Source organism: Gigantopelta aegis, chromosome 3 (genome assembly GCF_016097555.1).
Source record: "Gigantopelta aegis isolate Gae_Host chromosome 3, Gae_host_genome, whole genome shotgun sequence".
NCBI lineage: Eukaryota > Metazoa > Mollusca > Gastropoda > Neomphalida > Peltospiridae > Gigantopelta > Gigantopelta aegis.
The window spans coordinates 76,259,056-76,275,983 of NC_054701.1; the positions used below are offsets into that span (position 1 = coordinate 76,259,056).

Here is a 16,928-nt window from a genome sequence, read left to right on the forward strand (position 1 = left end):
ATCTGGAGTCAATACCGGGTGTGGCCTCCGCGTGTGTTGACAACTGCCTGGCACCGCCTGCCCATTGAAGCAACCAGAGTACGGATGAAGTCCCGGGGGATGGTGGCCCACTCGGCCTGCAAGGCTGCTGCCAGCTCGGGCAGGGTCTGGGGCTGTGGTTGTCGCTGTCGGAGGCGTCGGTCCAACTCGTCCCATAGATGCTCAATTGGGTTCAAATCCGGTGATATCGATGGCCAAGGAAGGACATTAATGTTGTTGTTTTGTAGGAAAGCCGTTGTGAGACGTGCTGTGTGAGGCCTGGGCGTTGTCATGTTGGAACACTGCGTTGGCGTTGGCCATAACTGGAACGATGTGTGGCCGGAGGATCTGGTCAATGTAGCCCTGTGCATTCAGGTTGCCCTGCACGTGGACCAGGTCAGTTCTGCCAGTGTGTGAGATGGCTGCCCACACCATGACACTACCCCCCGCCGAATCTGTCCACTTCCTGCACGCAGTTTGCCGCATAACGTTCACCACGACGCCTATACACGCGACATCTTCCATCATGACGTCGGAGCAGAAATCGGGACTCGTCACTGAACCACACCTGTCTCCATCGCAGTTGAGGCCATTGTCGATGAATCTGGCACCACTGCAGTCGGAGTTGACGGTGTTGTGGTGTTAAGATGACACCTCGAACTGGACGTCTGGCACGAATTCCTACCTCACGTAGGCAGTTCCGTACGGTCTGGTCGGATATCCTGCGCAAACCTGGTATTGCTGCGGCTGTGGAGGTGGCAGTAGTCAATCGTTCCCGAAGGTGGCGTACCCGGATGTAGCGGTCCTGCCCGGGGGTAGTAACCCGTGGTCGACCGGATCTAGGAGGTCACGTGTTGATCCATGTTGCTGGTAACGGTCCCACAGTCTGGACATGGTGCTTGGGGACACATGGAATGCCCTGGCAACGCCCGTTCTGGATTCGCCTGCGTCTAGTCGGCCGATGGCATTGTTTCTCTGCGGTTCACTGAGACGTGGCATGTCCTGGATTGTCAACTGTCGGCCAGATACAGAGGCCAGGCAAGCGAACACCCTGCACTTTTATACTGTCGGTGTTCATGTTGCACGTGCAGACAACGCACGTGCAGTGGTGACATGGTTTGCACGTGGCTGCGTTTTTGCGAATATTCACATTTTGGAACTTTATTGTACAGTAGCTGCGTTTTATCGAATGTAACCGTGGGAATGTGTTTGGGACATGCAATGACCTTATATTCACAAAGCATGAACCGGTAGGAAACATAAAATCGGAGTTATAACCCATTTGTACCCTTTTGCGTTTCTTTTTTTGAAGAGTATATATAAAACATCCCATGTTACTAATAAAACAAATGTAACGGGTTTTCTCTTTAAGACTATATAGCAAAATTACCAAATGTTTGACATCCAATAGCCGATGATTAACAAATCAATGTGATCTAGTATGACAGTAAACAAGAATCAGAACACAGTAATACAGGGTTTTCTGGACTAAAAGGATACTTTTGAAATAAGAAGGGAAATTGATCGCATTTTTCAGCCTCGCACCCTCCCGCTAGTTGCGTCACTGGAAACAATATCTATCAGAATTCACGTATTATACGTTTGATACAATCGGAAATTAGTTCGGAAATTGATGTAATTTGTTTGAAATTATGTGTTGATTTCGTGATGACAATAAGGATAGTCAGAGGAAATTTTCTCTATTGTTCAAGATGGTAGCTATTGTCAAGTTTCAAGATGCAATATCCTGTTCTAACATCCGTAATGGAGGATGAATTATGTGTATACTTATGATAAACGTAAAATTGACTGGGAATCTTGTCCCGAAATACACTACCCTAACATTTTGAATCAAATGAGTTCTCCTAACCAGGCAAATTACTTAAATTGGAATTTAGATCCAAGGGATACAACTGTGCTATTCTGTATAATAAAGTTCTACGCAGTTGTCTTTCCTATGCTACACATTTGCACCAATGGTAGTTATCTGATTGTCTCCCCTATACACATGTTAATCAGCACATTGTAAATATTTTGCGCTACTATTATGGTTATTATTGAGGTTAACTTTATCAACATACTATTAAAATCCGTTAAAGTAAAGGTGCAATAATCATTCGCCTAATATGCGGTCGGTCTGGGATCGATACCTGCTTGTGGGCTCAACTTTAAATTCGTTTACATCAAAAGGCAAAACATGCATAAATTAACTAGGTCTATACACAATATCAAATACATTAGGCCTAGTTAATTCTGGGTTCATGAATTATAAACTCGAAAATGTGTTCAATATGTACATTCAATCGTTACAAAAACGCTCTTAGCCGTTCATATGATAACACATCTATTAAAAGTATCATTCTTTATCTTTCCATTTTCTTAGGAATTTGTATATCGATGTCGCTGAAAATCCCGCGATCGACGGACGAATCGACATTCCGTAATATCGTCAAGGAAATCCTGGTTCCCAAGAACACGGCGAAGGTGGTTGTGATGTTCGTGAATGAGGACAACTGCAAGCGTCTGCTCAAGGCCCTGCTGGAGATCAACAGGACGTCGGAGCTGTTCTTCCTCGCCAGCGACAGCTGGGGCGCCAAGATCCACCCCGTGTTTCAGCAGGAGGTGGCCGCAGAGGGAGCCGTCACCATCCTTCCCAAACGACAGCGGGTTAAAGGTTAGACGTGGCTCATTCTCACACCTAGCTACCTACCATAACGCATTCTCGAACCTGGCTATGATGACTCATTATCAAAAGTAGATTTATTTCCAAACACATCGTAACGCTATCATGTCCCATTCCCAAATCTAGCTATCATGACGCATTCTCAAAAGTAGATATGCCGCATTCTCGAAACTAGGTGCCGTGGCTCATTCTTAAATGTGTCATGATGCAGAAAGCTATCATCTCACAGAAAACTATGATCTAACATTGTCAAGCCTAACTATTAAAAAGAAAGAAAGAAATGTTTTATTTAACGAGGCACTCAGCACATTTTATTTACGGTTATATGGCGTCAGACACATGGTTAAGGACCACACAGATACTGAGAGAGAAAACTCGTTGTCGCCACTTCATGGGCTACTCTTTTATATGCACCATCCCACAGACAGGGTAGTACATACCACGGCCTTTGATATACCAGTCGTGGTGCACTGGCTGGAACAAGAAATAGCCCAATGGGCGCACCGACGGGGATCGATCCCAGACCGACCGCGCATAAAGTGAGCGCTGTACCACTGGGCTACGTCCCGCCCCCTAACTATTATGCCACATTCTCTAACCTATGGTGCACCATTATTAAATGTGCTCACACATTCTCAAACCTAGCTGCCATGACGTATTCCCAAACCAACCATGAAGCAGTATGAAACCCATTCCACATCATGCGAACATTCTTAAACCTAGCTATCACGCTATATTCTCAAAAAAAATATTTGCCATGCTGAACTCTCCAATCTAGTAGTCATGCATCATTATTAACCCTAGCTATCACGGTGTTTTCTTAAACATACCTATAACGACGTATTCTAAACCCTAGCTATCATGACGTATTTTTAAACCTAGCTATGACGACGTATTCTTAAACCTAGCTATCATGACGTATTTGTTAAACTAACTGGCTATTCAGTTTATTATTTTATTGTCACTTTTACATTTCACACATTAAGAGGCTTGTTAAAGCCATCATATTGTTATTCGCTTCAAAAAGACAAAGCATTGACAATGTTAGATAGTATGCTCTAATTACTGTTTGTCTCGTTTCAGCATTTGATCACTACTTTTTGAAGCTTGATGTAAGACATCAGCATAATATATGGTTTAAGGAATTCTGGGAAACTATATTCAACTGCAGCAGTGAGTGGACAGCAGGCCGCAAGTCGTGTACAGGTAATATTAAACATTTATGTTAAAGTAAAACACCTGTATCTATGACTTTAACTGATTGAAACATATTGTATTACTTTTAAAAAATGGATTAGGCACAAGTTATACAATCTACTATGCCTTCTCCATAATACATACATGTCACAACAATAATATATTTATTCAATTTAAATATGAACAGAACTAAATATTATTGAAAGAGAAAGAGAGAGAGAGAGAGAGAGAGAGAGAGAGAGAGAGAGAGAGAGAGAGAGAGAGAGAGAGAGAGAGAGAGAGAGGGGGGGGGGGGGGAGGGGGAGGGGGGAGGGGGAGGGGAGGGAGAGAGAGAGAGAGAGAGAGAGAGAGAGAGAGAGAGAGAGAGAGAGAGAGAGAGAGAGAGAGAGAGAGAGAGAGAGAGAGAGAGAGAAGAGAGAGAAACGGGAAAAGAAGCAATAACGTTATATATGTGTTCAATAATCAGACAGCAGGTTTGCTAAATTCTTATTTTAATATCACCAGTTATTAGTGATCCGGTGACCACAAATATAAAAAATATATGAGTGAACTTTTGCTTGATTCAAAAACACTGTTGGCTTTATCGTATGCAATTTTAAATTAATCAGTTAATTCGAGTACACGACAACGTATATAAAATCTGTTTACAACTTCAAACCTTTTAAAACAGTTATCCAAAACATGACCATACTTCTAACATACACACTAAATAGTAACCTTAGGCGTATGTTATGGTTTCTTCATATCATTCATTGAGATGCACTAATTTTAGACGGACAGTTGCGACAATGCCATTTCCTGAAAACTAAAACTCTTTGAGCACCTTTTGTTATTCCATGTCGTACTATACTGATGGGAAGACATAATAACACTAATACATAAGATGACTGCAACCAAAACCTTTAACTGTGTTATTGACATTCAATTTGACATTACTGGTAGTACTAAACCAAATAACTTCCGGCTGTGTCAAACTTCGAGGTGCACCGAACTTTTGATAGAGAAGTGAACATCACAAGTGCTGTGTTTGGTGATAAATGTGAATGTGTTGGTTGTAAAAAAAACCCTGTTTTATCTGGGCAAAAAAATGTATGCAATTTTATTTCATCTAATACCACTGTGTCAAGTAGCCTTGTGCTTGAAACATTTGTTGAGTACATATATAAAAAAAAGTACTCGAATTTTGTGCGGAACTATGGTAGTCATAGGCGCTAGCCGTTATCTCAGAAATTAGCAGCTTGACCCCCAATTGTTTTCTGGTTCACTTTAAGGGTGAGGCGTGGTAGTATTTATATCCGTAGCGTTTATGTCGATTGATACACTGCAGGTAGGAGTTTTAGCCACATATGTTACTATTGTCGTCTGTGGGATTTGATTTGGTAGCATACACCCTACTGAATTCAATCCCACATTACATATTTGTACTTCATACAGACATTGCGACGCTAATAGTGACTGAAATAGTAAATGCTCCCTAATTTATTGCTCTCAGTATACATTTCGAAAAGCCGTTGATCAACTAAATAGCCCAACAAAATAAAAATAAAATAATTTGACCCGAATAGCCAAAAACTCAGTACATTCCACATGTTGTTAATATTTTGGTAAAACACTGAATAATGGGTGCGAGGCCATGCATAAATAAAATAACATAGCTAGTGGTATATCCAGCGCTAGCTGTTTAAATGTTTGCAGAACTTCTTGTGGAAGCATGCTTTAACTGAAAAGGAATGTACAGTGTATACTTTAAGTCAAATGATCCATACGAAAACCTGTTTGGATAGTGATCCATGAGTGCCTATCAACAAAACTGTTTTAGTGGGATTTGTCTTGTGCACGGTTAGGTTTGTATAACCGGACTTGGGAGAGGCAGACGTTCTACAGGCGAATCAGACAGGATACGTAATCATTTGACACTACGTTTTGCCTTTACCATAGTTTGACATGCAATAGCCGATGTATTTTTTTGTGCTGGGGTGTCGTTAGACACTGATTCATTCATTCATTCTTTCATTCATTTAATCCTTAGAAGTGGCAGTCCTCATAACGGGAAAACACTTGACTTCTGGGAGCAGTAACTCATGGTACATACGTTTTTGTTTTTTCTTTTCTTTCTTTTCTTTCTTTTTTCTTTTCTTTTGGTGGGGGGGGGGGGGGGGGTGCAGGGTTAGCGTGTATATATATATTTTTTTAATTCCATGTTGCTTTTGACTTTACTTTGTGCGGGTATTTTAAAAATATTAAATGTTCTGTTATTTGAAATTGCCTTTGTTTTCCAGGTAGAGAGTCTCTGCATGACGCCGTGGTAGGGTACGAGCAGGAAGGCCTGGTTCAGTTCGTCATCGACTCCGTGTACGCCTTGGCCCACGCCATCCACAACATGCTCGTCGACAGGTGCCCCAAAAGTTCAAACTTCAGACACTGCAAACATCTCAAAGACCTCGCGGGAAAAGATTTACTCGAGTATATCAGAAATGTGTCTTTCACAGGTAAGAATATAAGAATCCGTCATAAAAAAAAATGTTAAAGGTCTTTGTTAACGACACCACTAGAGTACATTGATTTATTAATCATCGGCTATTAGATGTCAAACATTTGGTAATTTTGAAATATAGTCTTAGATAGGAAACCCGCTACATGTTTCCATTAGTAGCAAGGGATCTTTTGTATGCACCATCCCACAGGCGTTGATCGATTTTAGACTGACCGCGCATCAGGCGAGCGCTTTACACATTTCAACTTGGTAAGAGGCTTTGTCTTATTTTAAGCTCTACTGTGCAATAATCTTTACTGACATAATTTAGTTTAAAGTTTGTTTTGTTAACGACACCACTAGAGCACATTGATTTATTAATTATCGGCTATTGGATGTCAAACATTTTGTAATTCTGACGTATAGTCTTAGAGAGGTAACCCACTAAAGTTTTCTATTAGTAGCAAGAGATATTTTGTATGCACCATCCCAAAGGCAGGATAGCACATACCACGGTCTTTGATATACCAGTCGTGGTGCACATGCTGGAACGAGAAATAGCCTAATGGGTCCACCGGCGACTGACTGAATTTAGATATCAGCATTATTATTATACTACAATTTATCCGAAATATATTGTTAAGACAGACGCGTTTGCAGGGGGTTGTGTTCAGGGGTCAAGCATATTTTTTTGTCAATATATTTTCAGAGGAGCATGACGCGACCCCCAATAAATTTCGCTCGCAACACTCCAAAACTTCCCTCCCCACGCTAAACTTCACGCACCTGCGCCTTAAAAAACCAGCATATTTATTAATGAAAATAATATATCAGTACACGTGTACTACTGAGTACTATTTACCTGTAAGAAAAAAAAGATTATCCATCTACCGAAAACAAGTCAAATATCAGCGTTATATTTCATACTGAATACGAGTAACAGTACGAAATCGACTTCGTATTATGCTGTCCTTTATTAGAAATCTGACCGGTATAAGGTTTTTTAAGCCTGGAATCTAGTTACATTGTTTTTCGAACAGCAGCTAGCTAGTTTGTCATAATAAATCTTAACATATACGTAGGTTTATGGACGACAGAAATGGTTTTTAATCAATGTTGAGTCTTATTTCTTAATTAATAGTATCTGTGTCTAAAAGAGTTTCCATTTTCAAAATTAAAGAGAAAGGATTTCGACAATGTTTAGTGTTCAAAATAGGTATTGTATGTTCAAATGTAACAGAAAACATTAGGAACAGTATATTGAGTGGCAGTGAAGACACAGTGATGTGATAGAATAATAACATGGTCATTACATGGGTATGTCAGTATATAGAGGTATGAATGGACGAAACCGGGTTACACAGGTAGGTTGCAAGGGTAGAGCTTGTAAAATTCTAGATAACGATATAAATATGAATAACGTGAAAATGTATTCACAGTTGCATACAGCTTATGGGTAGAAAAAAATAAAAAATAAAGCTAACTATAGTGTTTTTTCGCCATCGTAAATCTTTAGTATTCGCGTCATTTTAACAACAAGAACAAACAGACAAACAAACAAAAAAAACCCAGACAGACAGACAAACAAACATTGAAAAAAAAAAAGACAAAAAAAAGACAAACAGCAAAACTGGTTATATTTATAATCGCTTTAAACCAGGAAGAGTCACAGACCGGTTGGATTGATTAAAAAATAAATATTTTATCGACTTAACTTCGTCTTGTCAATTGTCTCAGGCGAAATCGATGTTACTTTGTAAAATAGTAGGGTCCACTTTCTTTGTACAGTCGCGGATGAATGGTGAAGACTTGTAAAATCTAGGCGTGAACACGTCTTGATATGTAATAATTAAATTTCAAATATCTGAGTCTATGAAAGGACACTGCACCAGAAAAACATGCCACGTGTGCACTAATAATGTTGTCGATAAACAAAACAAACATTTTTAGAAACTCTTATATTGGAATTTCGAAGTTGCAATTCATAGTACAGCCTTTACCACACGGTGTTATTTCCCTTGATGTCTCCCTTTTACCTTAGCAAAAGTTACCTCCCTTAACATCATTGATTAATAATAAAAACGTGAAGACAGGCATCGGTGGTGTCGTGATTAAGCCATCGAGCATAAGGCTAGTAGATATAGGGTTAGCAGCCCGGTACCGGCTCCCACCCAGAGCGAGTTTTAACGACTCAATGGGTAGGTGTAAGAACACTACACCCTCTTCTCTCTCACTAACCACTAACAACAAACTACTAACCCACAGTCCTGGACATACAGCCCAGATAGCTGAGGTGCATGCCCAGGACAGCGTGCTTGAACCTTAATTGGATATAAGCACAAAAATAAGTTGAAATGAAATGAAAAAAAAAACGTAAAGAAAAAAGAAAAGAAAAAAAGACATTTTATCATAGCAACTGTTAAACACGTATCTTCTCTTGTATTATTAATTTAATTCAACGTCTGTTAATAACACATTTCAATGTCCAAATCTGCTTGATGTATCACTTAATGCTGTCAAAAATGCATACTATTAATATAATAAAATCAAATGCAGCTTTAAAACTGGATGCTTGTAATATTTTGCCGGTTTTGTATAGCGGTGTATTTTAGCATTTTATACTATTTCTCATACACGTGTGTTATATTTTTGTTGTTGTTACAGGCGCTGGTGGTAACAAGGTGAAATTCGACGGAGTCGGTGACGCTGTGGGTCGATATGACATTTATCAATATCAGATTTTAGACACGGGCAAATATATCAAGATTGGTGACTGGGAACACAGGTATTTAAACATGAATATGTGTGGATGCATGAGTGATTGGATGAATGGATGGATGGATGGATGGATGGAACTTGGGCGGGTGCGTCTATGGATGGAAATTGGGCGATTGCCTCTATGCCCGAACAGTGGATGGGTGCCTCTATGCCCGAACAGTGGGCGGGTGTATTTGGATGGAAATTGGGCGGGTGCGTCTAAGAATGGACATTGGGCGGGTGCATCTATGGAAGGAAATTGGGTGGGTGCGTCTGTGGATGGATTGGATGGATTGATGGATGAATGAATGAATGAATGGAAAGGATGAAGAAGGAGTGCGTGGATGGGTGTATGAATAGACAGCATGGAAGCATATTGCATACAATCATACTTTGTTATAGGCACATTTACCCCATCGGCATCGAGTGTTTCGTTTTCAACGAATGTGTCATGAGTTATCATGTGGCAAAAGGGATATGCCTAGAACAGAATAGAATATTCGGATAATTACTTTAAATGTTTCACCGAAGTTATTTTATTTTTCTATTTCATTTCATTTTATTTCATTTTATTATATTTTATTATATTTTATTTTATTTTATTAATTTATTTAACAGGTTATCCATCAACACCAGCGCTATGCTGTGGAAGAACGGCAGCAGACAGGCTCCGAAGTCCGTGTGCAGCGAGCCGTGCAGGAACGGGGAGTCCAAGAACAACATGTCGTCCTGCTGTTGGATGTGCGTGCCGTGCGCGGCCAGCGAGTTCCTGGAGAACGAGTTCCAGTGCAGAGCCTGCCCGAAAGGCTCGCGTCCCAGCGTCAACAAGACCATGTGCGCCAAGCTGCCCGAGCTCTATCTCAGACCGCACAGCCTCTGGTTCATCCTTCCAGCAGCGTTCTCGGTCTTCGGGACGCTCTGCACGTGCTCCGTGTTTATCATCTTCCTCGCCTTCAACAGGACGCCAGTGATAATGGCCTCTGGGAGAGAACTGTGTTACCTTCTGCTGTTGGGGATTCTGCTGTCCTACGGGACCTCTCTTGCCATGTTGGCGAAGCCCAACATCATCTTCTGTGCCCTGCAAAGACTCGGGTTAGGAGTGTCGCTGTGTTTCATATACGCCGCCCTGCTGACAAAGACTAACAGGATTTATCGCATATTTAACAGCGGCATCAAGGCTATGGTGAAGAGGCCGGGCTATACTAGTCCGAGATCTCAGATCTTCCTGTGCCTGTGTCTTGTGTCCGTGCAGATAGTGGGAGGACTGACGTGGCTGGGCTTCGAAACCCCATCCATAAAGCACGTGTCGTATCAGAAGGACTACTTGGTGTTAAAGTGTCGATCCAGTCAAATTGCCACAATGATTTCTTTGTTTTATAATATGCTTTTGATAGTTCTATGCACAGTTTACGCTTTCAAGACTCGGAAAATTCCGCAGAACTTTAATGAAGCCAAATATATTGCTTTTACCATGTACAGTACGTGTATTGTGTGGCTGGCGTTCATTCCTATTTATTTTGGAGCTAACCACGATTACAAGGTAATTTTTCTTTTGTTCTCAACTTGCAAACTTGTTTTCAATAACAGTAACGTTTGAAAATGTTCCACAAAATGATAAAGATTGATAATGGGTAATAAATAGAATACCCAACTCGCTACTCGGCAATACCGTTAAACTTGCACTCGTGAACTGATGTTGTCCTTTCCTCGCCAAAGGCTCGAGAAGGACAACATCAATTCACTCGTGCAAGATAAACGGTATTGCCTTGTAGCTCGTTGAGTAGATGCGGGATCTAGGTCAATCGGTAGAGCGGTCGTCTGGGGTGCTTTTGTTCTAGAATCGAAGCCCCTTGATGGGTCCATTATCTGATTGGATTTTCCTTGTCCCAAGCATTTCTCCATGACTGATATATCAAAGGCCGTTGTATGTGCTGCCCTGTCTGGGAAAATGCATATATAGAGAATAACTAGTTAATGACATAGGATATCAGCTTTATCCTGTGAGGAAAAAATGGTTGCAGGGTGTATACTACCAAATCAAATCCCATAGACGACAATAGTAACATATGTGGCTAAAACTCCTACCTGCAACGTATCAACCGACATAAACGCCACGGATATAAATACTACCACCCCTTACACTTAAAGTGAATCAGAAAAAAATGGGGGTCAAGCTGCTCGTTTCTGAGATAACGGGTAGCGTCTATGACTACCCTAGTTTCGCACAAAATTTGAGTACTTTTTTTTACAGGTACCCCATACATGTTTCAAGCACAAGGCTACTTGACACATTGGTACTAGATGAAATAAAATTGCAAATATATTTTACCCAGATAAAACTATTATTTTTTTACAACCAACACACTCACATTTATAACCAATCACAGGACTTGTGGTGTTCACTTCTCTATCAAAAGTTGGGTGCACCTCGAACGTTGACCCAGCCGGAAGTTATTTGGTTTAGTACTACCTACAGGACAAAAAGAGTTGCTTAAGGGAGAATGTAGCAGCACTGGCATAGGAAGCGAGGGGTGGGCATAGCAGCGATGTTTTTTGTAAAAATATATTTATACATGTATTTACATATATATACACGTCTGTGAGCTCCCCCCCCCCCCCCCCCACACACACACACACTTTTTGGCACCTTCCTAAACCCATAAGCAGGCTTCCTCTAAACCTGTATGTCTAATTTATCAAATATTTGACATCGTGCATGTTGGTAAACAAAATTATTTCTCTTTCAGATCGAGGTTACGTCTCTGTGTATGTGTGTCAGCATCAGCTCAACTGTGGCCCTCTTCTGTTTGTTTGCTCCAAAGGTCTACATCGTCTTGTGTCAGCCCCATAAAAACGTTAGACAGGGCTCGGCGCCCTCCGTTCAGATCACTGCCACGACGAAAACCAGCCGCAGTTACAGCGCACAGGCCGGCTCGAACGGCGCCCAGAACGGAAGTATCCACCGAGAGATTCAGTGTACGGACAGTAATATCTTCCCCGACAGCGTGGAGGAAAATTCGTCATGTGACGAAGGCGTGGCCATGCGAGCGCCCTCTAGTTGTGCTTCCTGAAATAACGGATATGACGTCAACAGCTTTTTTAATATCAGATTATAAATCAATTTTTTTTTTTTTTAATAAATGGTTATTATTTTTGTTATTATTATTATTATTATTTTTATTTTTTTATTTTTTTATTTTTGGTAAAATAAAGTATTTATTTAAATAGAATCATGGGACGCGGTCTAAACGGGTGTAATCACAAAAGTCCCTGAAACAAAATGATCATTGCTCAGAAGTTCAAACGCAGAAACGTGGAAAAATACTCATGAATGTAACATTTGTTTAGTAAACCATTTATGTTCATAAATACAGCTATATTACGTTTGTGAAAGTGTTGCTACAGACTGTTTTATTAATAAACAAACTAATATTATGTAACATTATGTCAATAAAGAAACATTCCTTTCCTTTTCTGTCCATTATCGGTATTAATGATTTGTTTGCTATTGTGATCCCATTCCTCAGTGGAGTAGTGGTTAAGCCATCGAACGTAAGACTGGATGGTACTGGGTTCATATCCCGGTATCGGCTCCAACCTACAGCGAGTTTGAACAAGACCACTACATCGACTTCTCTCTCACTAACCACTAACAACTAACCATTAGCCCTCTGTCCTGCACAGATAGTTGAGGTGTCTGTGTATGTGTGTGTGTGTGTGTGTGTGTGTGTGTGTGTGTGTGTGTGTCTGTGTGTGTGTGTGTTTGTTGTGTGTGTGTGTGTGTGTGTGTGTCCAGGACAGCGTGCTTAAACCTTAATTGGATATAAACACAAAAATAAGTTGAAATTAATTAATTAATTAATTGTCGGTGATGAAAATTTCCTCCCACGGGCCTGTCATTACATGTATCGAGTCGCATAAACATGTACACTATTATTTTTATATAAGCATACTTAATTATCTCCCGTTCCAGCTTACATTATTGAAATGTTTATTCCCCCCAGTATTTTTAGTTTGGCTTGACGTAAAAAGAAACCGTGTTTAGGAAATAAATCTATTCTAAATTGTTTGGCAATTTGTAACTAAAACTACCAACCCATAGCAAGTAATGGTGTCTGCTCCAGGAAGATTGAAGTTATATAGGTGTGTTTGCGTGCGTGCCTTTGTTCGTCTGTCGCTATCACCCCCCCCCCCCCTCTCTCTCTCTCTCTCTCTCTCTCTCTCTCTCTCTCTCTCTCTCTCTCTCTCTCTCTCTCTCTCTCTGTTTGGATGCTTTTACAAATTACATATAAATGGAAACATGTTTGTTATTTCAAAAACATTTTACCTTTTCTTTTCACATCAAACCAAACTGAAATTATTGACCAAAAACAGCAACAGAAAAAAAAGAATAAAGAAACCTCTTACATTGAAGGCTGGAAGCGGGGTATAAAGCCCATTTGTGTTGACCTGAAAGTTGATGTTGACTTTCGGTCAACTGATTACATTTGTGTTAAGCCTAAATCCCATAAAATCTGTAACATGTCGCAGATCATCACCAATCATCGATGACCAAAGACACGTTTTATTGGAACAAAGACGCATGCGGTCTACAAACGGATCGGGGACGTTAAAATTAATGGCATTAATAAAATAGGTCACTGGAGACAATTTTTTGTTTTACCAAAAACATGTTGTTTTTGTTCTGCGGACTGGAATTGTCTTATCTACACCTCAACAGTGTTTGGTTCTTTTACTTGTTTACAAACTGATTCAACCATACGTGAGAAAAACGTAATAACCAATTCTAATTTACTCAGCATATAACGTGAAAATATAACATGTTTGATTGGCTAATAAAATCCATTTGCGGCAGTAAAACCAGCATTAACTTTCAAAAATGGTCAAATACAACATAGCTATCCCCTAATTGTACAGAGGTAAAATAACAAAAAATAACAACAACATCGCCATAAAATTTCAAGTTTTATTTCATTAACATACATTTGTTTTTATATATAAAATAAAAACAATACATCTATCCGCACCTTCGTGAATAAATCGAGTTATCTTCACTGAAACCTGGAACAGAGTCTGTCACGGGGTTCTATAATACCCGTAACTGAATGAAACACGGTTATCAAAATATCTCTCCTAACTGTATATCTATTAGATCTCTCTGTAACGCGCGGTTAAACCCTAGTATGGCTCGTCTAGGTATGATCAGAGATAAGATCTTATATAAAGTATATATTATTATAGCACGTTTAGTTCACTAGACAACACAACAAAAACACAATACACTTTGGAATCTGTATTAACCTACGCTGACAAATGTACTGCCGCAGTAATTAATTAATAACAACAATAATAACAACCCAGAACTGATCACTTAATTAGTTAATATCTAGGTGTCTAGTTTACACAATATGCTAATCACTTCACCGTGACACAACACCCACGCGTGTGATAATTGAGAAACGCTTCCAGGGGAACTTAATTAATAAAGGAATTACAGCTCTATTCCTAACTGGTTAATTTTTAATTAACCCTAACTACTCATTCAATAACCTTGTAACACAGAATTAATACTGGTACCTATCACAATAAAGACAATAACCTACAGTTTACCTAGGTCTTCTAGGATGACTGGCTAAGCTTTATATTACCAAATACTCGTATAATGTTAGAACAAAAAGTCTACGATTTACTTCGTCAGATGACCGAAGACACTGTCTAAAGAATATTGGTATAATACAGTATTAAAATATTTAAAGTCACATCAATCACATCAAGGTTATACAACAGAGCAGAATATAATATATTTACCAAAGTCCAGACGGACAACGTTCCCCAGGGATACCTTCTTATGGTTCTCCTAGATATCTCTAAACCCTAGCTATTTATTCAAAACTCTCAGAGACAGCGAATATCGCCTGGGGGTACAACGCGGTACCTCACCTATCATCTGATATTCCACCTCTCCCAGAGTCGGTATATTTTTCTTTGATCGTCAGACTGGCTGTCGCCATCGTCGCCAAATCACGGTTGTAAAAACCGCACTCGCGGATGTATTACGTAACTACTCGCCACATGGCCTCCGCACCTGGCTGGGTGTGTATTAGAAGTACAGCCCGAGGACCGTCGCGCAGAAGTATTACGTAACAAGTTGCCCACCTGTAGTGGTGCAATGAAACTGCACACGGCCTTCTAACACAGGCGAAAAGAATTAAGAGCATGTACCGTCACACACCCCCACCTCAAAAAGGATATTTCCTCTACTCTAGGAATAGGGAAATATACTACATTAAAACAAAAAGGTGCGTTAACCGACGCATACGGGCATTTATAACACATGTAATAATAAGGTGACTACCAGTAATCACACTGAGTCTCTGAGTCCCTGGTATACAAATAAAATATATAAAAACAAAACAGAAATCAAGAATGTCAACACATTATCATAACGTTCAACTTCGGGACAGGGCATCAGCGATTACATTGGATGTGCCCTTGATATGTTCAATGGTAATTGGGTATTCTTGCAGAAGAAGACTCCACCTCAAAACTCTCTGGTTGGTGGCTTTCATTCTGTGAATGAAGGTAAGCGGATTATCATCAGTAAAGACCACCACTTGATGCACTGCCGATTTCACGTAGATCTGAAAATGTTTCAGAGCTTGTACCATGGCCAAAGCTTCCTTCTCTATAGTGGAATAGTTCACCTGGTGTTTGTCAAACTTTTTCGAGAAGAAACTTACAGGATGGTCCAGTCCATTTTCGTCTTCTTGGAACAACACAGCTCCAGCTCCCACGTCACTGGCATCCACAGCTAGCTTGAACGGCATTCGGTAGTCTGGTGCTGCCATCACGGGAGACGAGGAGAGCATCTGATTGAGACGGTTGAATGACTTCTTGCATTCATCTGACCACTGGAACTTCGTTTCCTTCTTTAGCAGCAATGTGATGGGGGCTGCTACCGTCGCAAATTTAGCACAGAAACGACGATAATAACCGGCCATACCAAGGAACCGGCGAACTTCACGACGGTTAGTCGGTGCAGGATACTGGCTGATGCTTAGTGTCTTGGCCTGCAGTGGGGCGACGCAACCATGTCCGACAGTATGACCTAAGTAGGTCACTGAAGCTTTCACGAATTCACATTTGCCCAGGTTCACAGTCAAGTTAGCTTTCTGTAGGCGACTGAATATTTGTTGTAGCCTGGTTAAATGTTCATCCCAAGAGTCGGTGGCTAACACCACATCGTCCAGATATACACTGACGTTTTCTAGGTCTGATAACACCTGGTTCATCATCCTTTGAAAGGCAGCAGGGGCAGTCTTCAAACCAAACGGCATCACTCGGAATTGGAAGAGGCCGTCAGGTGTGATGATCGCCAGAATGTCCTTAGCTTCCTCCGTTAACGGAATGGCATAAAAACCCTTCAGTAGGTCCAATTTGGTGATGTATTGCGCGTGTCCAACTCGGTCGATATAATCGTCAAGGCGGGCTAGAGGGTAGGCATCTGCCTTGATGAGTTGATTCACGCGATGTAGGTCAGCGCACACCCGGAAACTGTTATCTCCCTTTTGAATCAGAATAACAGGTGATGCCCACTGACTGTTTGATGGTTCCAGAATGTCGTGTTCCAACATGCAATCTATCTTTTTTTTTTAGTGCCGCACGTTTTACAGGATTTATCCGATAGGCATGCTGTCGAATCGGTATAGCGTTGGGTTCCAAACGCACATCCTGGATTAAAGTATTGGTAACCGTTGGAAAGTCCTGACAAATGGAAACATTGTCTTGTATCAACGTAGT

The 16,928-nt window shown here is 40.6% G+C and overlaps 1 protein-coding gene across 1 annotated transcript in view; it reads left to right on the forward strand.

The window, feature by feature from the left end:
* Window positions 1-12,633, forward strand: part of LOC121369092 (metabotropic glutamate receptor 8-like) — a 76,956-nt gene extending 64,323 nt beyond the window's left edge. The window contains exons 3-8 of the mRNA XM_041493942.1: window positions 2,402-2,692; window positions 3,785-3,907; window positions 6,178-6,387; window positions 9,036-9,156; window positions 9,747-10,668; window positions 11,876-12,633. Coding sequence (XP_041349876.1) covers window positions 2,402-2,692; window positions 3,785-3,907; window positions 6,178-6,387; window positions 9,036-9,156; window positions 9,747-10,668; window positions 11,876-12,199 — 1,991 coding nt within the window. The 3' untranslated portion in view covers window positions 12,200-12,633. The remainder of the gene's footprint in view (window positions 1-2,401; window positions 2,693-3,784; window positions 3,908-6,177; window positions 6,388-9,035; window positions 9,157-9,746; window positions 10,669-11,875) is intronic.
* Window positions 12,634-16,928: the final 4,295 nt, after the last annotated feature.